At 44.6% G+C, this 26576-nt stretch overlaps 1 protein-coding gene across 2 annotated transcripts in view; it reads left to right on the plus strand.

Annotated features, from left to right (window-relative positions):
- The window catches only part of LOC146822466 (NACHT, LRR and PYD domains-containing protein 3-like), a 384569-nt gene that overhangs the window by 39482 nt on the left and 318511 nt on the right, over positions 1-26576 (plus strand). The window contains exon 2 of one of the 2 annotated variants that reach the window (XM_085613582.1): positions 17079-17380. The exons of the other annotated variant lie outside the window; for it this stretch is intronic. Within the exon in view, the coding sequence (XP_085469708.1) occupies positions 17290-17380 (91 nt within the window). The 5' untranslated portion in view covers positions 17079-17289. The remainder of the gene's footprint in view (positions 1-17078; positions 17381-26576) is intronic. 2 annotated transcript variants of the gene reach the window in all.

A 26576-nucleotide genomic window follows, 5' to 3' on the forward strand; every position in this document is an offset into this window, starting at 1 on the left:
AATATAATTATTCACAGCCTGAACGGTCATTATTGTTTTTTCCACTATCATTTTTGTTCTAACTTGTACATGTTGCATCACTCTACCGAGAGCATTATGAATTATACTTTTGAATGATTGTGATGCCACACTCCGGGACGTGACTATGATTTACTTATACCTACCTTGCATTCTTTTGTTTTAGATTCTAGCTGCTCACAAATTGTCCTGAAGATGAACTCAAATAACTGAGTTCGAAACGTCGTCGACCTCCTACAACATGAACCCTTTATATTAAGTTAAAAAAGAAAGTGGTTCAACAATTGTTGTCAATGCGATGTCTTTTTAAAGTTCAGCCTCACTTTTCACGTCACGCTTATTGTCACTGAATATGTGAGCACCTGAAATCTATTTTTGTATAATAAATATCGGTCATACTTTGACCTTCATGTCCCTCCTCTATATTAATTATCGCTCTCTTCTAAGATTCAAGTTCTAAAAACCTTTATTAAACTCCTAACCCTCTCTAGGGTTTTTTTCTTGGTCTGGACCTTGTAAGGCCATTAAGAACCATTGTCCTTCTCCACATTGTACCACCCCTGGTTCGCATATTGGGGTACCCTTGTTTTTATAAAACATTCCCCTGGGCCCCAGCAGCAGCACACCCCTGGTAGATTCAAGTCAGAACAAGAACATTTTCATGGGGTCACAGCCCCTCTTTTATACACAACATCCTTTGTCTCCAAAGGTGCAGGGAAGGGGTGAACCAAATGCAACTGGTTCCTGAGCACTTTGTTTTGCTCAGCCCCTCTCCCTAGTCACAGGACAGGCCAGGGACATCAGACGCACCACAGGGGGTGGAGCCAGCATTGTGTGGGGAAAGCCCAGCCCTATTCAGGTCCCAGATATACTCCTCCCTGCCATCAACATGCAGATCTCTCCATTCACCACCGGGGTAGACCCATCCTGACTCCTGGAGCCAGGCATACCAGTCAGTCACTTCACATTTATTACACAGACATGCCAGCTTGTAGAAGTGGCACTTCTACACTAGACACAGTAACGTCGCACACATCATTGCGCAGCATTCAATCTCACGAGTTCGCACATACCAAACTCGACCCTGCACTCCTCTCACATCAGAACTTAACACGGTCACTCAGATCCCCCATGCATTCCTATGGGAGGGCAGATCAATCTCACTAAAACATACACGAAGCGCACGCGCTTTCCACTGGGACACAGTGTAAAAGCGCCTAGAGGCCTAAAACCACTAACACAACATAGGAAAAAGGCTAGGATAAATGCAAAAGGTTTTAGGGGTGAACTTGCCAGAAGGGTCAAGTCCAACACCTGGAATCTACTATATCATACAAAGGAAAGGGAACGCAAGTCAACTGGCAACCTTTGTATTTATTTTTCATTTGCTTGTTCATGCTTGCATTTTTCAGTGATTATTATATATATTTTTTTCTTCCTTTTCTTGATGCCTTGACATCTGTGGGCATTTTCCCATCACACCTAGGCTACTGAGTTCCTCTCCTTTGGCAGGGTTGGTCTTGAGGCTGCCTGGCAATGCCGGTCATCTGGCACATGTTCGTTTTAAGCCACATTTCAGACATCATATTCTGTTTCTCGGGAATACCTGAATAAAAATGTTTTGTAGTCCGACCGTTCCTTCATCTGTCTGTAAACTGCAGGGCCCCATTATAAGTGATAATTGTTGGAAGTTTGCTTTCATAAGGCACACCCAATTTAAATCTTGAGTTGCTACTGAATTATTTTGATTAAACGTGTGTCGATCGTAATAATGGAAGTGACATTACAGGAATAAACAGAAAACATTTTTCCGAAGACCAGGGTTCATTTCCAAAGTCGACAATATAAACTCTACAGCACTTGGCCTTAAGAGTATGCGCTGTACTCACGCAAGTTCTAAACTTGACCGCACTTTATTATTTGGGATTCGTGTTGTGATCTTGAAAACATAGATGAAGTTTTAAAGTTTTTGCTCAAGGAAGCATACTTACAAGCAGGGTTTACACATAATACAAGCATTTGCTATGCAATGGGTCTCGCATTTTACGAGAGTTTGAGCTATTGTAAATGACAATGCCTATAGCTTAATCTCTCGCAAAAGCAAGACCTATTGCATTGCAAATGCAATTTTTGAAAAGCGCCCCATGCCACGCTTTCACATGTCGGCCACGCCCCTTTTTTTAGACTAGCATGTCTAAAAGGGGTGCGGCTGACATTAAAGTGAAAGCGCGGCATGGGGCGCTTTAAAAAAATGTTTTAAAAAATCCGTTTGTCAAGTTAACAAACAAATGCTTTTTTTTGTAAAAGTGCCCCATGCCACGGTTTCACTTTAATAGCGGCCGAGGACCTTTCTTTAGATGTGGCTCGTCTAAAGAAATGGGCATGGCCAACATTAAAGTGAAAGCGCCATATGGGGAGATTTTACAAAAAAATATTTGCAATGCAATAGGTTGTCTCAAACTCTCGTCAATACGAGACGTATTTCATTGCAAAGAAACGGCCATGATTGTCCCGGGCTGCTTTGAAAGTGAAAGCATACATGGCGCGTTGACAGTTGCAACAAGCTAGAGTCCAAAAACAGTCAAAACATCAGCAAAAAGTTGGGGGCAACTATGCAGTCGATACCACTCTCCTACATCTACGTTTCGTGCTTGACTTGTATAAAGATAACTGGTTTTCTATACTTGCTTGTGGTGTCTGTTTTGTAGCGTCTTTCCAGCTTTATTGTGTATGGTCATAAATGCTTCACACACGGCCTCCGAGATAAGCCTGTCTGCTCGTGCTACGTTACCACAGGGTTGAGCGGGGGTTATCAAAGGGTGTAGCCCCCTCACTCTGACTTAGGAAGAAGGGTCACTATTTGATACCGGCGCCAGCCGCTGCCAACTGGAGGCCCCCATTTCTAACAAAATGTTTCTTAGTTAGACGTTTCTCTTACCCCCCCCGGAGGCAAATACAAATTCCATAACGGTGAATTACACATTTCAGGAACTTGTAAAATTTTATTGGCATAATTTACATTTCACCCCAACAGGCCTCTACGATTAGTCAGTGCCAAGAAGCTGCTGAGTGAATGTGCGCTTTTTCAATACAATAAATACATAAATAAACTAAAGAAAGTACATTTTGATGCTCTTAGAAACAAAGAGAATTGGTGTTACAGAGTTACTAATACTGATGAAATGCATATATATCCTTCCAACATTCCGTGTACTCTTGGACACTTATTCTCTGGACCCGATTGGTCCCAAAATGACTAAACGTTGGTCTCGTGCTAAAAGACATTCATTGGCCATGAGCCCAGGGTGGTCCGCATTCGAGTCGACGCCCACCTAATTGCTATTTTAAAGAATTTGCTAAAATATGTTAAATCTCAATTATATTAATCTTCCTAGTGAAGCCCAAAGGCACAGATACAACTTTGCCCGCTTAAAATGTTTGGCAACTTTAGATGCTCCAGCAAGAACTTGCAGCTTCATGCACCTGTGGTGAACTTGCCTCTCTCACGGCCAGATCTTCAAAAGCTTTGAATAAAAGGCAGAAATACACTCCCATCCGTTTTTTTGCAGGTTTTGAGCAAACTGCAATTGTCTGGGAATTCTCAAAGAATTCCAGGAGTGGTAAGAGGAAGTTGGAAATGTCCTTGCGTAGTCGAAAGAACAGGCATTTGAGCATGTGGAATTGTAAGATTTGCAATACTGAATATGTAGATTTGATGCATTTGTGGAATAGCGTGTAACTTTTTTTGTTTCCCTATGATGAAAATATTCTCACTATTATGTAAACTCAACTCCAATCAATTTTCAGGATATTCATCTGGTTTCATATTCAAGGTGTGAAACTACCTGCAGATCGCGCCTGTCTATGCAGTAAGACCTACTTAGAAACATCTGACAAGGCCCATTTTAGGCTGGGTTTCTGTGCTTGAAACTTGTTTGTGAGGCAAAACTGTGAATCAGGAATGGGGCTCTTTGCAAATGTATTGTTGTGCATAAAAATTTGAATTAACATAGTCAAAAGCCCTTAAGAATCAGGCCCTCTGTACATTCTCAAGTGAAGATGCACACTTAACACTACACGCCATCGAAGCTACCAAGCGTGGAAGTGAACCAGGATTCCCCTTCTTTTTGTAATCATCCATACTTCTGTTTCACCATTTTCACCAATATCTTGGCCTTTTCAAGGTTGTGTAGACCTTCATTTTTAGGTCGAGCCTGGGCAGTGCATGGGCTGCACTGTAAAGCATGCTGTATCCGAATATGGAACTGAAGCCGCTCCCCCTCTCTGCCCATATTTTTCATTGGCTTGTGTAATTGTCCTTTGTAAATGCTGGCTTCCGATTCGTTAATAGGCATGTTGATCCCTCCTTAGTACTGTATTGTCTTCATTTATAACATCCCATGAGGACTGGCCCAGTACTATTTTCTTTAATTAGTTTCTAGTACTGCAGGCCCAACGTGTTTTTTTAGGTCTCGCCTGACCCAGCGCATGCGCTATTCTGGCGAGACTTATTGAGAGAGCTCCAAAAAGTGCTACCAGGCCAGCCTAGCGCTACAGTGCATGTGCGCGGGCGGGCGCCGTGATTTGCCGCGATTACTTTCACTTTCGCATAGCCAATAGGTCTCACTTTTGGGACCTTATGAGTATTTAGTTATGCAACTGTTTCATGGCTAAACACTTATAAGGTCCCAAAGGCGAGACCTATTGGCTATGCCAATGCTTGTTTAATATATGCTATTTATTGTAACTATAAATGCTTTATTGAATTGTATCTTTACCTCCAGCCTCATAAAGAGACTAGTGGGAATTGTTCTTAGAATAAATACAAATATTTTGAATATATACCTGTGTGAGCTACTCTTTCTCTTGGTTATTCAAGAGGTTATCCATGGTAAAACAATAAGCTTAACACTCCTTCAAGACTTAGCCTGAAGGCTGCTCTCCACAGCTACCACTAGGATAGCTTTCTTTAAAGGTTGTCTTTTAACCTATCACCTTAGGAGTCGAATTGGACAGGTGCAAGGTGCCCCTATAACCAGTGGACAGCATATGCCAGGCCAACTTCTCACAGTAGAAATGCTCACAGGACCACAATGCACGTAATTACAGATTCATTCGGGGCGAATGAAGCACTCGTGCGTGCGAGTGTAACAAGCTTAGTTCGAGATTGGGACATAGGCGGCCCAGTGATGCACAATGTACCAGGGATATAAAACAGGCACAGCGCACAGCTTCACGGGGAAAGTGCGGGATGTCAGGCAGACTCACAGCGGCCACAGCTCCTCGGCTGCAGCGGTCCGCGGCATGCACTCACGCTAATCCTAGGACGTGGTTGGAAGGTGGTGCCCAGCAGCACACACAGAAGATGGCAAGGTTCGTGACGTAGGGGCTAGCATGGGTATTCAGCGGTACAGCTCTGCAGCTGCCCACGATAGCGATGGCTTCTGTAGCAAAACAAGGGTGGGCACTCAGTGGCACAGCTCCTCAGCAGCGGTGGCCCAAAATAGCTGTGGTGACGACTCTCGCAACAAAGCCAGTGCGGGCCTACAGCGACACAGCTCCTCGGCTGCAGCGGCCCACAATAGCGATAGCACTGACTCTTGTAGTATCCTCTTGGTAGGACCAATGCGGGCACTCGGCTGTACAGCCCTTCAGCGGCAGCTTCCCACACTAGCAATAGCAATGGTTTTCATAGCGAGGCCAAGGCATGCACTCGACGGCACAGCTCCTCAGCTGCGGCGGCACAGCTCCTCAGCTGCAGCTGCCCACAATGGCGATAGCAAAGGTTTTCGTAGCAAGGCAGATGCGGGCACTCAGCGGCACAGCTCCTCAGCTGCAGCGGCCCACAACGGCATTAGCAATAGTTTCCATAGCAAGTCAAATGCCGCGTTCCCCACAGTAGAACTAGAGACCCCTGATTTCCCGACGGAGACCTCACCTGCGAGTAGGATTCCCTTCAAGAGGAATCCGGGCTGCTGACGAATGAAGTCTAATGTCCCTGAGACTTCGGAAGGAGGCAAGCTCAAATCAGGCCCTTGGGTAGTTGCTTCAGTAAATGGATGGAAGTTTCAAAGTCCTTTTCGGGCAGAGGTTCGTCTTGGCATCCCGAAGTGACACACCACAAAGGGGTTTCAGCTCAGATCTTTATACCCCAAAAGTCTTTGTTCTCGAAAGTCACAAATCACTCAACCCGGCCAGAACCAGCTTGGTGTCGACGTGGGTCATTTTATTTACGAGGCGGCATCCTCCCTTTCAGGGAGAGGGGGCCCACCATCAGACACCCAGTGGGAGGTGGAGCCGTCATTCACCTTGCCAGGCACAGCCCTGCTCAGATCAAAGGGGTCACCCCTCCCTAAACTCCCAACGGCAGATTCCTCCATTCGACCCAGGACGTCCTCAGCCTGCCGTGGCCCTCTAAACCAGACGGCCAATACACATACCAAGAAAACACACAGGAAGGTTTAGATTTAAAAAACAACTGCTTTCCAAAAGCGGTAGTTGCACACTCAGAATATAAAGACAATCACCACCACCAGATGCACGCTAATATTTGAAGCTCAAGCATACCAAATTCGACTTTCCTAACCTGTTCCTTGGCACTACTAAGACTATCCTAGTTCACACAGATAATCTATAACAAGCTTTGGCATAGCCAATAGGTCTCGCTTTTGGGACCTTATAAGTGTTTAGCCATGCAACAGTTGCATAACTAAATACTTATAAGGTCCCAAAAGCGAGACTTATTGGCTATTCCAATGCTTGTTTCTGTTTATTACTGCTCTGTAGTAATGGCGGCACCCGTGATTTAGCTTAAATGTCTTAAGCTAAAGTCGGATGCCGAGATTGCTTCAAAAGTAAAGAATTGTCTATCTCTTTACTTTTGTAGCAATCTCAGCACCCGACTTTAGCCTAAGATGTTTAAGCTAAAGCACGGGTGCCACCATTACTACATAGAAGTAATAAACAGAGAAGAAAAAAAAACGGGCTCACGGAGAACATCAAAGCGGCTGCGATAGTGAGGTGCTCGCGCACGCACACATGCACTGTAGCTCTAGGCTGGCCATGGTAGCACTTTTTTGAGCCCTCACAAAAAGTCTTGCCAGACCAGCGCATGCGCTGGGTCAGGCGAGACCTAAGAAGGAGCTTTTGGGCTGTCACTGAATGGCAGTGGCACAGCGCCCAGAGCGTCTAACGCCAGCAACCACAAAGGAGACAAAAAGTGAAAAAAAAAAAAAATAGAAGGGAGACCTACGCCAATGGTGCCAGGTCTAACACATTTTTTCTCCAACCACTCTCTTTCTCGGATTCTTTGTGAAATGCTGGCAAACCACACATTTCACTTAATGCATACTTTCATGTAAACGTGCATAATGTTTTCAAAATTTTACAAAACGTGCAAAAATAAAAGATGCAATTTCGCAAACAGCTAGTGAAGTTCAGCAGTTTAAACAATTACTGTTCGAGTAGCTAAGATTAAAATTATGTTTGGAACCACAGGAGTTATTTTTCTTAAGGAAGGGACATTGTAACTGTAACTGGTCACGCCATGTGACTGTAGCTGAGGAGGAGAGGCTTGAGAACTTTCTCACCCCCCCTCCCCCTGAAATTTTGATTAATATATGTCGTAGTGTAAAGTCAGGTTCCCCCAAAGATCAGGCCTCCCCGAGAAGACTTGAAGGGTGCTTAGAAGCCCTGGAACCCTTCATCAGACATCTCCTGGAGGTCTCATTTAAGACCAGTACAGTCCCTAGCTGTTGGAAGGAGGCAGTTGTACTCCCCCTCCCAAAACAAACGCACCTAGGCCTTGAACGCTTAGATAACTTGCAGCCCATCTCTCTTCTTCCTTATTTTGCCAAGATCGCAGAGAAAGTGGTTAACCAGCAACTTACGGCTCATATTGGGAAATGCCATCTCCTACACCCCACTCAATCGGGCTTCCGTGAATGTCATTCGACGGAGTCGGCCCTTCTTCTGGCCACTGAGACCATTCGACAATTCGTGGACGCGGGTCAAACTGCGGCCCTGATTCTGCTTGATCTCAGTGCAGCCTTTGACACGGTGGCCCACCAGATATTGGTTGACCGTCTGAAGAAGGGAGGTGTGTCTGGGAAGGCCTTAGGCTGGCTCACCTCTTTTTTGGATAATCGTAGCTTCCAGGTGAGGCAGGGTAAGTTCTACTCTAAGGTGATGGAACTGCAGCAGGGGGTCCCTCAGGGCTCAATTCTGAGCCCCACCCTTTTTAATCTGTATGTGGCTCCCTTAGCTGAGATTGCTGAAGGCTTTGGGATTAGAGTGGTATCCTACGCCGATGACACCCAGTTGGTTGTGTCCCTGACTCAGGATCAACAATCGGCGGCTCCTAACTTGGTGGCATGCCTCCAAGAACTTGCAGCCTTGATGGACAAAAACTGTTTAAAACTTAACGGCGATAAGACCGAGGTACTGGTGGTGGGAAAAGCTCCTTCTGTCTGGTCGTCTGCTTGGTGGCCGCAGAATTTGGGCCCCACTCCTGTTCCCTGTGCCCAGGCAAAAAACCTAGGGGTTTGGATGGATTCCCACCTCTCGTTTGATTATCATACCAGACGGGTCGCGGGCGCCTGTTTCGGAGTACTAAAGGGACTCAGGAAGACTCTGGACATACTGCCTGCTGCTGCCAGGAAGACCTTAGTTCACGCACTCGTGACTTCCCATCTTGATTATGGGAATGTCCTCTATTTGGGTGCTACAGAGAGGTGTATGCAGAGACTCTAATGCGTGCAGAACGCAGCGGCCCGGTTAGTCCTGATGCGACCGAGGAGTGCCCCTCTAAACCGGCTCTTACCTCCTTACACTGGCTCCCAATTCGGGAACGAGTTTGTTTTAAGGCCCTATGTGTGTGCCACCGCATTATGCATGGGACCTCACCGGACTATTTGCGGAACCTCCTTACCCCCTACACTCCTACCCGCCGCCTTAGGTCTGAGGGGTTGGGTTTGGTTTGTATCCCTGTGGTTAAGAAAGCCAGGATGGGGGGCCGCTCTTTTCGATTTTTGGCGGCCCAACTCTGGAACAAACTTCCAGTATGCCTCCGATTGGAGCCCTTTGAGGGCATTTTTAGGAAGAAACTGAAGACTCTCCTGTTCCCTCCTGGATAGATCTTAGTAACCTGCTCTTGCTGCCTCATCGTAGCGCGGGGACACACTGTTCTTAGTGTAACCATGCGCTTTATAAGCTCGTTAATAATAATAATAAAGGTCACAGCCAGTGCCCTGCCACCCATTCTACAATTTTCAAGGGATGCACCTCCGCTAGATTGATGGGGGCAAAACAGAAATCGCAACTAAGTGTATCATTTTTAGGTTTGGCCTGGAGAGCGCTTTAGCTCCTAGGTCAGCCTTGTTTTTTTATATTTTAAAAACATAAACAAACATGCAGGTGCTTTGGGTCTGCCTTCTTCATCCTCTGGTCATTTTAGGTGACATACAAATTTTGCTTCTGTTCACTACAGCATAGGGCAATCATTCGACCCATTTCATCCACTGCTGTCTTGCACTGTGAGTGGTGACATTTTATCCTGATCACATGTCCTCTGCACATTGAAAAGAAGTGCACTATTGGGCCAGGATTTGGGTGCCTGGGATTTTGAGCTACTCCATTTTTAGGTCTCGCAGACCTAGCGCTGCGAGGCGTATAGTGATTGATAATATTTCAGAAGGAGACTTGAAGCCACGCCTCTTTTCGATTGGTCCGCGTCATCGCTGCATCATCAGTAATGGTAAACTGTGCTTTCTGATTGTAAAGGAGGCTTCTTAGTCCCTCCTTGTTTCCGCCCAGGCTAATTTAAATACTGCCCAAGTAGACTGCACGGTGTACTTGCGGCGGTATATTGTTGGGCTGTATTAGCCCGTGTAGGCACTTCTTTCCTGCAAGTAAATGTGCTTGCACAGGCAGTACGACGTGCGCAGCTGGGACAGGGGCTTTGGCAATGGCGGCGCGTGTGTATTTTTTGCATCGCGCTTTCACTTAAAGTGAAAGCGCGATGCAAAAAATAAACATGCGGCGCCCGCTTCAAGAACACTGCGCTCTTTGTTTAAAATCAGTGATTTGTAGGTGAAAGGTGCAGTACTGGAAACCATGCCCGTTATCACCTGAGTGCTTACTGTAGCTGGGCGCGGTTCTGTATTTACGTTCAACGCAGGCGCTACGCTATGCTCTTCATCAGGGATCAGCATTTGGTCTTGGAAACAATGAAAACCTGCATTATAGCACTTGCAGCACAGGTTCACTATGGGTATGCAAATTAAAAAACGACGCCACAAATATTAAAAAATACAGTGGGTGGGAAAGTCTGCCTCGGGTATCTTGTGACGGAGCGAGGGCACTAAGGGCACTGTTAAGGACCGCTGCTTCTGGCAGCAAACAACTCGGGAAGCTTGTGACTTCCTTCCTTTGATAGGAACAAGCACGGCAATTGAGGTCCTAATGCTCTGTGGCTTGCATGGTTTACGGATTATGCAAACTTTTTATCTCACAAGCATTACATCTTTCAGACTGCATCCAGCAGAAAACGGTGCCAAAACAATATTCTTTAGTACACTGTATTAAGGGTGCAGTACCTTATGCGCCTAATAGAGGTTCCCTTAAAAAACCACAGGGACCCCTAGTAACAGCATAAGGTACTGCACCATTTCCTTCCTTTTACTTTGTTCGTGCTTCCTGCTCCTCGCACGCTCTACGGTCAACGTGGGGGTTTCTTTTGATATCGGCGCCGCATAGGAGACCACTACCGTTCATCACATTCTGACGCGACTTGTCATGTTAACGCAGCGTGGAACTCAATATGTTAGGATCATTTTCATTGTCCTGTGCGCTGCCGAAGCAAGCACAAACCTAATGTTGTACGAGTCCGTAATTTGCAAAATTTCTTACTAAGGGTGGCCATCCCATACTAAATGGCTGTGAGTATTGCGCTTGTGGTAGCTTTCCTTCAACATTAGTTACGCCTTCTTCTTACAAATCATTTAGATGTGGAAAGAGAACCTGTATTACAGCATTTGCAGCACAGGTGCACGATGGGTAAAAAAAATTACGTTCCCCGAACCAACAACCCCCCCCCCCCCCCTCCCACCCCCCCTCCTCCGGCTGGTTGTCCAGTACTGCTGGCAAAACACATGGTACTGCAAGACCTAGAAAGCACTACTATCAAGGAGCTGAATTTCAGTGTGATTTGAAATTCAAACACCTGCTTCCCTTAAAAGCCATCCTAATTTAGCATACCTAACAGCCATGAATATTCAGGACAGTTGGTCACCCTATCTGGGAGCTCGTCACTTCCTTCCTCTGATAGGAACAAGCAAGGCAGCAACATAATCTGCTTATAAATTTAAACATGCAAGGTGCTGCTGGTTAAACATCCAAATGTGACAACGGGATATGTAGGGCATGGGTTCGAGCAAGCTATTGTAAAAACAAAGTCCAGGACTGTAATGTAATGTAGAATCGCGTCATAAGCTTGCCACCTCTCAGAAAAAGTATTTGCAATGCAATAGGTCTCGCATTTGCGCGAGTTTAAGCTATAGGCATTGTAAATGACAATGTCTTTTTTTTTTTTTGTTTGTTTTCAAAACTAAAACCTAAATTAAAGCCACTGTCATTTACAATGCCAATGGCTCAAACTGTGCAAAGATCAAGACAGAGCAGAGGAGGCAGTCAGTTTTTAAAGGCGGTTGATTAAGGAATCGACCCCAGGTGCACCGTATGATTTTCAGAAATTGGCATCAGGTGTATAATAAGCAGCCACAAGGTCACGGCGTGATTGGACAATACACACTGCGATTGCATTTAGGGCTGGTGCGGGCCACTGAAGGTGCTGCCCAAAAACGATCTCAATGCGGCGCCCATCTTTTAGCGTGTTACTCAGGCCGTAAGGTGTACAATAAGCGAAGATATTGCATGTCTAGTGGTATATAAAAGACTCAGCAGTGTTTAAGGACAAGCCCTGGGGACACTAAAAAATAACGTTTGTGCCCCCGAGCTTGCGCGTGTTATGCTATGTTGTTTATAGATGGTAGGGTGATTTGCAAAAGGGCCCATTGGGAGTTATAGTGGCAGCCATTTTATAATTTGGTAGTTGATGAGTGTCTGTCACTCAAGCCACATAACAAGCTGTAATCGGTAAAGTTGATATGACTGGTGCATCAGAATACTGGGCTGTCAATAAAGGTAGGGAACAGTGGTTTATTCATGTTTGAGTTTACAAGGTAACGCGTTGGGTGTTATTTCTTGATGGACTGGTGATGTGAGAGGGATATGCCCCAGTAAGGCAGGTGAGGCCCGTAAGTTGATATTCAAAGTGTGCCATATTAATACGGCGTCCATAGTAGGGATTCAGAGTTATGGGATCCAAACGGAGTCGCTAGTGGCTCCATAGCAGATTGTGCACTGAAATCAGGGGTGCCTAAAGTGACTCAGATCCCACATGGAGGAGTGTTTATGAATGTATCCCTGGTCAACACAACCAAGAGTCTCAGAATTATGAATATATGGAGTTAAACCTCGCACCAAGGGGTCTCATCATTGAGGCCCGTCCTCTCTTGAAAAGACTTGCTGTACTCCACATGTGGTCGGCTTCCAAAACTGTTAATTTTAGATTTTCAGGCGAATGTCTGAGGTTGTATAAGTGGCGGCACATCTTGGTGGTGTCGCGTCCGCAGCGGATCATACTCTGGTGTTCCATAATCCTTGTCTTGACGGCCCTCGCCGTCATTCTCACATAATGGAGATTGCAGGGGCAAGTGATCAGATAGACGCAGTTTCTCGTATTGCAGTTGGTGTAATATTTCTAAGTGAAATGTGGGCCCGGGTTGATCTCCTTAGACTGTTGGGTCAATGAACATGTGCCTCAGAACCCACACGGGTAGTGTCCTGTAATAGTTGAAAGGGATCACAGGGTGTTCTGTGTGTGGGTCTGTCTCGTGCGTGGTCTGGTATGTACCAGGAGATCTTTCAAATTCTGGGTCCACCTGAAGGCAAACTGTGGTCATGGAATCTGCATGGCGTCAGTGTTCAGAATGCCCCAATGCTTCAAAATGATGCGTTTGATCTTGTTTGGATTTGGGGTAAAGGTGGTAACACAAGTCATGACATCTTCTGTAAGTCTTGTGTTGGTCTCAGTTGTTGTTCCGAGCTCTCTTCTTAGCTTGTTTGATGACTTTCGTGGGGTAGTGTCTGTCTGATAGGTTCCTACTGAGTGATTTTGCTTGTGCGTCGTAATCCTCTAGTAAGTTACAGTTCCTTCAAAGTCCAGGACGTACGAAGTCTGAGGACTGTCCATACGGCAGATTCTCCCGTAGAGGTTTTGAGTGGTGACTGTCAAATAACAGGAGGCTGCTACATTTGGCGCTCTTCTTGAAAGTCTTTGTGCAAAGATTTGCATTCTCCACAGAGAAGTCTAGGAATGGAATTTTCCTCAAGGAGGATGACTGAGTGAACCTCGGATAGGGGTTCAGGGTGTTGATCCAGCTCCCAAACTCCCAACACCTGATGTCGGCCCCCCCATAAAAGAACCAGAACGTCGTTGATAGATCATCTCCTCGTAAGTATATTCTCCTTGAAAGGATTTGTGTCAGAAAAAATGTGTTGCTCCTCTTAGTGTGCCATATAGAGGCAGGCCAGGATAGGCGCGAATGTGTTGCCCTCACATGTCCCTTGTATCTGATGGCCTACCTTGGTCTAACTTGAAGTTTTTCTTTAGCGCCATTGTGAAATAGATGAGTGTTGCAGTAGTCCACATCTCTGCTCTTAGGCAAGCTTCAATTACCTCGATGGTGCCGTCCTGTGGGATATTTGTATAGAACGCCTCCACATCCAGAGTCATCAGGAGGACAATTTCTTGTTGATTGTTGACGCCAGCAAGTTTAGTACGTTTCTGGTGTCCTTGAGAAATAAGGGGGTTTTCTGGACCAGAGGTTGGAGGTATTGGTCGCAGAATTTGCTCAGAGGTTCTAGTAAGGAACCAATGCCAGAGACAATAGGTCTTCCCGGAGGGGGATTGCTACCTTTGTGTATCTTTTGCAATATGTAGAAATATGGAGTCCTTGGGGAGGTGTTCACTCGAAACTCTGCTTCGTGTTTAGTGATCCAGTCTTGTGCTTCTGCCGTTGTGAGCGTAGATCGTATGCGTTTCATCAGACTGTTGGTTGGGTCTGAGTCCATGAGGCGGTAATATCTTGCATCCGCTAGTTGGCGTAGGCATTCTTGGTCGTAATACATAGAATTCATAACCACATTCAAGCTGCCTTTGGCCGCTGGTTTAATTATGATCGCAGGGTCCTCAGTCGAGGAGGTGATAGCTTCACGCTGTCTCAATGGTAGATTATCATAAGGCCTTGATGTCCGTAGGGCAATGCTGCACCAGCCTGAGGATGAGCAATGCCCAATGATGAAGCATGAGATCCCCAGGGGTGTGTGAGGGCAACAAGAACAGTCCGTAGGATTCCCCTCTTTAGATTCTTCCACCTTTTTCTGTCTCGTCTCCTGTCTATTTTTACGGGAACAGTACCTCCCTAGTTGATTTAATTACTGCTTTCGGAGCCTAGTTACTAGACCTTTATCGGCTCCCAGTCCCCCCTTCCCTTTGTTTTGAGTGAACCTGGAATGGTCAATTCAACTGCGAGTCCCAAACCCAAGACACAGTATTTCATGGCAAATTGTCCATTGTGTGAAGAAGGAAGGTTTTTATTGAGATCGTCCTTGATGTCATTATACATGCACAGCGACACGCAGGTCTTGCGTAACCTGCTTTATGCCTTAACATCTCTGCTGACCAGCTTCTTTATCACATCTTCTTAAATTACAGAGCAGTAGGAGGGAATGAGAGTGGAAAGATGGATCGCTGAATCTTGTTTTTATAGAGTTTTGTAAAGTTTTCTCGCTGACGAAGCTGCTGGGCTCTGTCAATCTAAGAACAAATTTGGCTAAAATCAGAGATATTTTTTACATTAAAAAGCACAGACTGCTAGAGAAGCCACTGAGACTGAAGGGAGTTACTCTGCATGTGGACGTGCTCCTGGTGAAAGGGCAGAATGCTGTCACTCACAGTGAAGCTAGCCAATGGCTGAAGTGGGCGGACCCAATGCCTCCTGCTGTATGCACTAATGAAGGATGTGAATGACGCAACAGACCAATGGATAGAGAGGGCTGGATCAATGACTTTCTTTGTATATTACATTTATAATTTTAGTAAGAGTTAAAGGTTTTGGCTAACACACAGGCCTGATGACAGTGCGCATATCAGCAATGCGCAGTTGGCAGCCAGAGGGATGTAAATGACTGCAGAGCTGCAGAACATGGGGCTGTGACAGGAGACAATGTTCACTGAGTGAGGAAGGAGGGGTGAGTCTGCACCTGTTGTAGCCTGTGTCTGTGGCTGGACTTTTGAAGGAGGAAGGGGTAATCTGAGCCTTCAGCCTCGCCACAGAATCTCGACTAAAAGCCAAGATGGCGCTGTCTTGTCAGATCAGCCTCTTCCAACTACATTTAAGTATTTTGGACTCTGCTACTGTGCTGATGACATAAAACACTGACGGTCACTGCGAGGAGCTGCTGGTGATGGCCTGGCCTTGACAACTAACTCTTGTCTCAGCACATGACTCACACGCTGGCTCCTGACTCTTAAAGCCAGGTTCAAATATCTCTGCATTTGTCATCGAGACGTTTCAAGGAGGAGTCTTTGTCGCTCTCCTTCCTCCCTGCTCCAGACTTGAACAATCTCCCCCCTCATCAAACAGAAAACAGTCAAACCTTAATCTACAAATAGATGTCTGTCTTCCGTCGCGGTGTGAGACTGCTGACCTGATTTCAGGTGGGGCTTCGAGACACCTTAAGAGTCACACTTTATGCCTCCCAACCAACCTTGAAATGGGAAGTTTCAGTCTATAAATGTAATGTCTTGGGGTTTGCTACAGAGTTTTTAAGTTTCTGTAATCTAGGGGTGTTCAATGCAGGTCAACGATGCGTGTCAAAACAAATTATTAGAAAAACTACTAAATTAAAAATGTCATTGTAATTCTAATTATGGGGCACATGCATCAACAATGCCATTTGCGATTCCTTATTAGCGAAAAATAAGGAATTGCTAATAAGGAATAGCAAAAGGCTATGCATGTAGGAATCGCTATTCAAATAGCGATTCCTTAACTTTCCTTAATTGCTACTAGCAAATTGCGAGTAGCAATTAAGGAATGCCATCCCAATCATTCCTATGGGCCTCCAGGCCCATAGGAATGAATTGGAGATTGCATGAGCAAATAGCGAGTACCAGTAGGTTCTCGCAAATTGCTCATGCAATTTCAAGGGTGCAAGGATGTCAAAATGACACCCTATTGCACCCCTGAAATTGATATGTGCACATATGTTGCACACACACATGCTCTAAGGGCATGTGTGTGCGCAACATGAAACTTTGAAAAATGCACAAAAGTGCATTTTTCAAACTTTTAGCAAATTACCATGCAGTTCATCTTCATGGTAATTTGCTCCCCCTATTAGCGAATTCGCTAATTTTTTAACTTTCATGCATTGCATTTAAGGAATCCCAAATTGAGATTCCTTAAATTAAAGAATCTCAATTTGGGATTCCTTAAATGCTATCGCTATTTAAGGAATCGCTATTTAAGGATTCCTTAAATAGCGATTTTTGCTTTTGGGTTGATGCATTGGGATTGGGTATTTTTAACTCAATACCGGGAGCTATTAGCGAATCGGTATTTTACCGACTGGATTTTGGCTTGATGCATGAGGCTGTATGTCTCTTATCTGGATAGCCTAAACCTCTAGCCCTGATCCAGTCCTTCTGCAGTCACATTTTCCTCCCCTGCTCTACATTAGAGTGAACATCATTCTATCTAATAGGGCAACTACTACAGCTCCAAGACGCCCTACTGGGCCAACAGTAGCGCTGTATTAAGTGGATTTCATCCACTAAGTGAAACACATTGTTTAGGTGCGAGGAGTTCGTTATCATGTATCTGACTTCAGTCTCTTGAGTTTGTGACCAACCCTCTTTTTTTTTTATCACCCAGCATTGTTTTCAGACAGAGCCATGGAGGACAGAGGCAGCACGTCTGGTGACATCCGCTCTACGCCCTGGAGGATCTCACCGCAGCTGACTTCAGAAGGTTTAAAATTAAATTATCAGAAATCAACGTCCAAGGACAGCGAAACATCCCACGAGGAAGCTTGGAGAAAGCAGACCGGATTGATACCAGGAACCTCCTTGTAAAGTTCTACGGTATGGACTCCGCCTTTGATGTGACCATCGAAGTCTTCACCAAGGTCGGCCTGATGGATGCGGCTGCCAGGCTGAGAGAGGAGCAACAGGAAGGTAAGAGGGCTGCGATCATTCACAATCTCACCCTAAAGCCCACCTTGTAGGCCAAATTGAAATATTTTCATAGGTTTTCCTATATAGAGTATAATACAAAGGATTTTTCTATGCCAACAGTTTTGAAGGATTCCACATCGGAACGCCTTGAAATTATATTTGGTCTGATTTCAGCTGTGAGCACCTCCAGAGGGTCTTCCTTGGAGTCTGCATTTTGTTGTTTTTTTTAGTGCTTTTGTGGTGCAGTTGCCCCTTCCATAGCTACCTCTGCTGGTGCTTAATCTAACGCCTTCTAGTATCATGAGAAGAGTGGGGCAGCCTCATGCAATCCTATGTGAAGAGCTGTGAATGGCCTTGTCAAGCCTTTTCCCACGTCCATGAAGTGGTATCGACCACCTGGCCCTATCAGAGATCACATTGCACGTGCTCCTTACTGACCAACATTCGGGTTATTAGTTCTACGTTGGAAAGCTGCTCTCAATGGTCTCTTTGACTCTCTAGAGTGTCGTGGACTAGCTTTAAAGACTTGACTCGTAGGAGGTGATGTCAAGACCAAGGCAAAAATTTACAATGCAAACCAATAAACCAATTTAGAACCTTTTTGGGGATTTACAAACTAACGTATATTGGTATTTGCATTGGTTTGTAAGGAGAAGTATTGCAAACCAGGGCAAAGAGCTGCTTTGTGTTACTTAAAATCAAAGGGGCGTTCCATTGGTGGTACATGGGCGTTTCCATGAAACCACCCCACCCACGCTTTTTGATGGAAAACCCTATCTAATACCATTAAAAGACAGGGGCTTGTGCCAGAAAATAGGGCTGCTAGAAAGCAAGCGTTAAAGGAGAAATCTTTCAATTTCTCTTTTCTTTCCAGACTTTGTATGTGTGCTGTACAGGGCAGCACACATGCAAAGTAGGAAAAGTTTTAAAACGTGTCTAGTCCTACCCCTTTTTACTTGAAGGGGAGCCTTAAAGTGTGAAACCTATGCAAGACTCGTGCGCACACCCTTGCACTATGGCCGAAAAGTGTGCGCATGGTGCTCTGCAGCAAATGTCTGCACCTGCACTAGGGAGATGGGAGGAGACCGCCATATCTCTGTAGGTATGGCGCTGTCGTACTTTCCTCCTGTCACGCAACACATTTGTGACTACTGCACTGCACTCCAACGCCAGGAAAAGAGCTAACTCTCAGAGCTCAGGCGATGCTCAACCTCCTGATAAAGAGTCTAAATTGTTAGATGGATCTGGTAAAAGAATGGCATCCCAAGCAGCCAATGTATGGAGAATTGCCAACACCCAAGCTTTGTTAGTTTGGTATGACAGAGCTCACTACGATGAGCTAGAGACACTACTACAGCACCTTCCAGATCAATATAAGACTAAGGCCAACGATATCATCCAGGAAGGAAAACTCATAACCAACACCTCTATTAGGTGTGCTCTGGATGCTGCGGACACAGCCTCTCTGGCTATGAACACCAGTGTCCTTTTACGTAGACATGCGTGGCTATGCATTTCTGGCTTCAAACCAGAAGTTCAGACTACAATACTCAATCAGCCCTTTGACCAAGAGCATTTATTTGGCCCTATTGTAGATTAATCTTTGGAGAAGATGAAAAAGGATAGCGATACTGCCAAGTCAATGGGAGCTTTACAAGCACAAACTCCCACAGGTTCCTTTCGTCGCTCCCCTTATAGCGGCGCCTCTAAAAGTTTCACCACCGATAACACCTCCACTGCATATAAAATCCCACCCACACCTCCCCTAACAGAGGCTATTACAGAGGAGGTTATAGGGGCAATAACAACAAGGGTAGAGGCAGAGGTACCAATACTCGCACTGCCTCCACTGCCTCAAAACAGTGACTTCCCTCCACTCCGGTCGGGGGAAGACTACTACAATTCCTACCTGTCTGGAACTCCACCACGGACAGGTGGGTGAGACAAATCATCCAATCTGGTTATTGCCTGGAGCTCACGTCAACTCCCTCAAACATACCACCCAGACACCATCCCATGTCAGCAGAGCATTTAACACTTCTGAAACAAGAGGTGTTTTCTCTCCTACAAAAACATGCAATAGAACCAGTTCCCCATCAAAACACAGGAGTTTACTCCCTGTATTTTCTCATTCCAAAGAAGGACGGATCTCTCAGGCCCATTTTAGACCTCAAACCCTTAAACCTCTAGATACAATCAGACCATTTTCACATTGTCACTCTTCAACAAGTCCTTCCTCTACTAAAACAAGTTGATTTCCTTGCCACTTTAGACATCAAGGACGCCTACTTCCACATTCCTATTCACCCTGCTCACAGGAAATATCTTCGGTTTATAGTGGATGGCCAACATTATCAGTTCAAGATCCTCCCATTCGGAGTCACCTCAGCACCCCGAGTCTTCACAAAGTGTTTGGCAGTAGTAGCAGCCCACTTAAGACAACACATTCGCGTTTTCCCATACTTGGACGACTGGCTCATAAAAGCCAAGTCACACAGTCAGTGTGTAAATCACACACTCAGGACAATACAACTGTTTCACAACTTAGGGTTCACAATAAACCTCAAAGTCTCATCTACAACCATCCCTTATCCAACAATATCTAGTTGCCATGATAGACACCTCAAAAGCCCTGGCATGCCCCAGTCCAGCCAGGATAGCCAGCATGCAAGCCCTTATAACAAAATTCCAGCCACAAAACTCACTTCCAGCTCGAGTGTTCATGCAACTAATAGGGATGATGGCCTCTTGTATATTCATAGTACTTCATGCAAGACTCCAGATGCGCCCCCTGCAGGAATGCTTAGCACGTCAGTGTAACCAGGCTCAGGGTCAGCTAACAGATCTGGTGTTGGTGAACGGCCACACACATCGCTCTCTGCAGTGGTGGAACTCACAAAACCATTCCAAAGGGCAACCGTTCCTAGAACCAGTTTCAGATGTAGTGCTAACAGACGCATCGCTCACCGGCTCGGGGAGCTTATCTCTTAGATCACACCATACAGGGCAGGTGGACACCACAGCAAAAGCTACTCCACATCAATCACTTGGAGTTACAGGCAATCTTTCTGGCATTAAAATCATTTTTCTGGCTCTGAAAGCTTTCCGAACCATCATTCACGGAAGCACGGTGTTGATCCGGATGGACAACACAACGTGCATGCACTATATCAACAAGCAAGGAGGCACGAGTTCCGTTTTGTTGTCCCTTCAGGCTCAAAAAATTTGGGATTGGGCGATTCACCATCACATCGCCCTCACAGCAGTTCATGTTCTGGGAGCGTCCAACAATCTTGCGGATTCCCTAAGCAGATCCTCCACGACCAATCACGAATGGGAATTACACCAACCCATTCTGGATCACATCTTTCAGCTATGGGGTCCCCCAAATCTGGATCTTTTCGCAACGTATCTGAACCGAAAATGCCAGTTCTACGCAAGTTGGCTTCCCCAACCAAAGTCATGCGGGAATGCCTTTTTTGATGAACTGGTCCAAAATATATGCTTACGCTTTTCCACCAATACCTCTAGTCCCCAAGGTTCTACGGAAAATGAGGAAATAACCCTGTCGGCTTATCCTTATAGCCCCCCGATGGCCTCGACAAATCTGGTTCATGGATCTGCTGCTCCTGTCTATGAGAACCGATCATGCTTCGTCCTCTTCCGAATCTTGGGACCATGTAACACGGTCAAATTTGTCATCCCGACCCTGCATCTCTACACTTTGCGGCTTGGAACCTGAGCACTTTGAATTTGTGAATTTGGACATCCCTTTGGATTGCAGAGAAGTCTTGGCAAAAGCTAGAGCTCCTTCTACTGTGAAAGCATATAAACTCAAATGGAAACGATTTTGTTTATGGTGCAATGATGCCAAAATTCATCCTATACATTCCAAGCCAGAACAACTTTTGCCTTTCTTTTTGCACCTAGCAAAATCAGGCCTCTCATACTCTACCCTTAAAGTCTTCCTAGCGGCAATCTCACGATTCCGACAAGATGGCTCTAACTCCCTTTACTCGTCAAGAGTAATTTAACAATTTTTCAAGGGCTTTTTCGAATGTTTCCTCCGATACGTCGGCCTCCTCCACCTTGGCATCTAAACATTGTATTGGCGCAGCTCATGAAATCACCTTTCGAGCCAATCCATAAGGTCAGTCACAAATATGTCACATGGAAGACTTCTCTCCTCCTAGCTCTTACATCCTCACGCCGGGTCAGTGACTTGCAAGCATTTACCATTAAACCACCTTTTCTTCAATTTACTAAAGACTCTATCCTGCTTCACACCAATCCGGCCTTTATCCCTAAGGTACCATCTGATTTCCACCTCAATGAGCCGGTTGTTTTAAAAACATTTTTTCCAAATCCTCAAACTACTGCAGAAAAGACACTTAATTCTTTGGATGTCAAAAGATGTCTCAAATTTTATCTTCAGAAAACCGCTGCTATTCGTAAGAATGACCAACTCTTTGTGGCCTACGGACGGATGCGACAAGGTCATCCGGTCACCAAACAATCTATAGCACGCTGGATATCTTCTACTATTGCCTTTTGCCATCAACAAGCAGGAAAACCTCTCGCTTCTGCCGTGAAAGCGCACTCCACAAGGAAGGTTTCTTCTTCTACGGCGCTTTTTGCTGGAGTTCCTCTCCAATCCATCTGTAGAGCGGCAACATGGTCCAGCTGACACACCTTTACGAGACACTACTGTCTGGATGCTGCAGATAACACTGACACAGCCGTGGGACAAGCAGTCCTTCGTAATCTTTTTAAATACGGTGAGCCTCTGATGCTTCCCTCCTCCTGTATACAAGGTACTTTTTCTTTATTTATTTATGTATAGCTATATATATATATATATATATCACTTAAAAAACCATAGGTTTCACACATGTTATAGTTACCTGGACATTTCACTTGTAAAAAACCAATGAAATTCCCCCGTTATAGTTAGTGCTGGCAACTATAACTCACGCGACCGCAATCCTCTGCTGATGACGTCAGAGATATATATATATATATATATATATATATATTACCTACTGGCGGTCGCCAGTAGGTAGTTATAGTTAGGACCACGTTTCCATAGGAAAACCTCAACATTCTATTTTGAATAACTTTGGCGCCGGTCGACGAATCCTCGCGAATTTCTCAAAATAGGTGGGGCGCTACGCTCCGCTCCTACCCTGAAAGTCTCGGGGGGATCTGTCAAGCGGGGGCTGAGATAAAAGGGGGGTCCCAAAACGCGTTTTTCCCATGCATTTTTCCATAGGACCTTTAGAACGAGCTACAGCCCGAACGGCTGAACAGAATTACTCAAAATTTGGCAGAGAGGTAGTCCCTAGGTCAAGGAAGTGCCTTTTGTAGGTTTGGTGTAAATCTGTTCAGTAGATTCTGAGAAAATAGCCTTTGAATCAATATATATATCTGTATGCGCGCAGAGTGCGCGCTGGGTGCGCGCACCTTGCCGTGCGCGAGCGCAATTCTGATTGGTTGTTAGATCTTAGTAAACATTCGAATCGGTGGAAGTCAGGAAGCGGCGGCCGCCATTTTGGCTATCGCATAAAGAGGAGGTGATAATCAAAGGGGGAGCAGTTGAAAAGGGGGCAGAGTGGGTAGAAATAGACCCAGTAGGCATTGTAAGGGGGTCAAAGTAGGACCTTGTAGGGCAAAAAAAAAGAATAATATTTTGTAAAAAAATATCGCCGAGTGCGCGCACCCTGCGCGCACCCGGAAAAAAAAAAAAAAAAAGAAATTTAAAAAAATTGCATTTAAGTGTTTAGATATAAGGTGGCTCTAAAAAGAGCCCTTGTGTTTATTGTTTGTTTTTCGGTACCTACAAGTAAGTACCGACGCAGAGTCTGAGGTTCAAGAGGAAGACTCTGTTCCCTTCATCATTGAAGTGCACACCATCTCCTCTATAAATGTCTTGCATGTCGTAACGCAAGTTGTTGTGGTAAATGGAACCCATACCATAGTCTCTGAGGAAAGCAGAAATAGATTTGTTGACGTGCTTCCTTGCTTTGTCAATCTGCGGCCAAAATTGGTTGGACCAGTTCCACTTTTGCCTTTGGCATATGTTAGAATATACAAAGGCAGTTTGTGGAAAAAGCGACATCAATTGCACAAAGGTGTCCTTAATAAGCATTTCCAAACCTACCCCAGTTAAAGTGCCTAGATCATTACCACCACAGTGCACAATAATAAGGTTAGGCTGTGGGAGATGTTGAAAGGTTTTCACCAAAGGCATTAATTGGTGCCACTTTAACCCTCTCTGACCAATCCACTTGATGTCTACATTTGGCAAAGCAAGGTCTCTCACCATACCTCTTTTCTCTGCAAATTTTTCACTCCAGAAGACATAGCTGTGTCCTACAATCCACACTGTGAACATCTTCAAAGGAGATCTGGATGCACTCAGGAGGTGTAATTCAGTAGAATGGTAAAAAGAAATGAAAGACAGTTTGGAAATGGAGGCATACATATTTTTTATAAAAAAAAAAAAGAACTGATTGGCTGTTTCATACCATTCTACACTAAAAACTAGGCTGTATGTGTAAAATAATAGAAGCATGTTTTGTATTGGTTCAGAAAAATGTGTTACCAAAGAACAGTACTATGGATTTGCTGTAAGGTTTGAAAAGTCAAGCACTCTTGCTCTGTGGAATTGAAACATTGTGTGGCGAACTTCTGACCTAACTCCACACAGCAGTGTTCCATGAGCTGTTGCTATGGTAGCAGGCAGAAGTCAAGTTGGGGGAAGGGAACTAGGCAGAAGTGAAGTAGGGGGAAGGGTACTTTTGGAAAAGGGTTGGTTTTCAAGCAATAGAAATGTGTGATTACATTTGAAAAAAGGGGGAAGCAGTGAGATTTTAAATTAACATATATATGTGTGGAAAAATAGAGGGAAAGATTGCCATTATCTGGTTCTGCTGAGTGGAGAGAGGTGTAGAGAACAGAGGTCCTGGCTCTGATAATGTGCTGTGGGGTTTTGAGGTTTCAGTCTGTAATGCAAATACATTCAGCATCACTAAGGCTGGTTGCCCTTGCTGGAGTGTAGGCAGTCACCCAGCATACACATGGTTTGTGGTCTGAAAAAGCAGTCTGGACATGTGCATTTAAAAAAATCTGAAAAGTGGATTCATAATGTGTCAGTCTGTAAAAGTGATTTTCACTTGCCAACAAAAAAGAGCAGTAAGTGTGCATTCAAATTGGCAAAGATTTTTCGTTTTGTGACTAATGTGAAAACATGACTCTGTGTGCAAATAGGAATTACAGGAAAAGATTTGTTGCGTTTTGCTCTGGTGATTTCACAGTTGCATTAGTAGGAAAAAGGGGGAGTCTCTCAAAAAAAAAAAAAAAAAAGAAAAAAAAAAAACCTTGGGTGCGCGCAGGGTGCGCGCACCTCAAAAAAAAATTAAAAAAAAATTTCCCAAAAAAAAATTTGTTTGGTTAAGTTTATAAGTGGCTCTTAAAAGAGCCCTTGAGTTAATGGAGGGAAACAGGAAGAGAAAAACGCAAAAAAAGAAAAAACATCTATGGCCTAGTGCATGAATGCGCATCAAATTTTCTCTGAAGGAGATCAAGACTGGTCTCCCCCACAGAAATAAGAGAACCGCAATCAGTGCACCGTGTAGACAACCTCGCCAAACAAGGTGGACCAACAAGAGGTAAAGAAACAGGTGAAGGCACCATCGCAGCTGAAGTGCTCCCCTGAGCTGCCGAAGATGTGCTCGGCTGAGCTGCTGCTGATGTCGTCGGCTGAGCAGGTGGAGGGTTTTCTCCAGAAGCTCGACGATAAGATGCTGGGTGCATTTTGTAAACATGTCTCAACATAGTGTGAATGCTAAAAGAATATTTCTTGTTAGGATTCCCACAAGATAAGACTTTTTTACAAAGTACACATGTAACTTTTGGTGCATTTACCTTTTTCTCATTCTCAGGAAAAGTAAAAAACTGCCATACAAAGCTGTCCTTCTGCTTCCTGTTCCTCTGCCTCTCAAGAGTGTCCTGCTCACTGTCTGAAGTAGGTTGCTGTTCAGCCATTGTCTCTCAACAACAGAATAGCTCCTTCTCCAAAGGAATCAGAACTAATAATGAGGGGAGTAGGTGTGGTTTGGGAAGAATCTGGAACAGAAAGTACTTCAAACCAATCATAAGTGATGATTCTTGATCACATGACTTGCCATGAGGGGATTGGGTGTGGTATTGAAACAATTAGAAACTGAAAGTAATGATAACCAATAAGAAATGTTGTTTTATTATGTATAAACCCGAGGTGCGCGCACTGCGCAAGCTCCGTGCGCGCACCCCGTGATGACGTATGCACGAACGCGTAAACGCGCAGGTGCATACGTCATATACGCGCACCTAGCGCGCATACGTTTAACACGCGTATACGTGACCGTTATTGCGCGTAATTTTAGCGTATGCGGAAGTAAACCGCGTCGAGGGCGTAGGACGCATGCGTACGTACGTACGCATACGTACTGGGTGCGCGCTCCCAGCGCGCACCAATAAGTATATTTGCGTACGTAAATAACGTACGCCGGAATTCATAAAAAACATACGAAATAGTACTAGGTGCGCGCTCAGAGCGCGCACCCCAAGAATTTATAAATAAAAAAAAAAAAAAAGAGGACATTAAATAATTAAAAAAATTATAAAAAAAAAAAAACAAATTGAATTATTTAAAAAAATAATTTAAAAAAAATACAGATAATATATAAATGAATATAAAGTAATTTTATTTAAATAAAAAAAAATATCTTTAATTAAAAATACATAACTTAGCATATAAAAAACCATACAAATTCTCAGAAAAAAACATAGGTTTCAAAAACGAAATATTTAGGGATTAGCATTTAAAAAACCTTGCAAATTCACTGAAAAAACCATAGGTTTCACACACGTTATAGTTAGGAATTAGCATTTAAAAAACCTTGCAAATTCACTGAAAAAACCATGGGTTTCACACACGTTATAGTTAGGAATTAGCATTTAAAAAACCTTAGAAATTCAGTGAAAAAACCATAGGTTTCACACATGTTATAGTTAGCTGGACATTTTACTCGTAAAAAACCAATGAAATTGCCCCGTTATAGTTAGTTCAGCTAACTATAACTCGCACGCGCCCGCAATGCACTGCTGATGACGTCACATATTACATCACTCATGACATGGTCAGTGACATCAC

This window comes from Triturus cristatus, chromosome 6, assembly GCF_964204655.1.
Source record: "Triturus cristatus chromosome 6, aTriCri1.1, whole genome shotgun sequence".
NCBI lineage: Eukaryota > Metazoa > Chordata > Amphibia > Caudata > Salamandridae > Triturus > Triturus cristatus.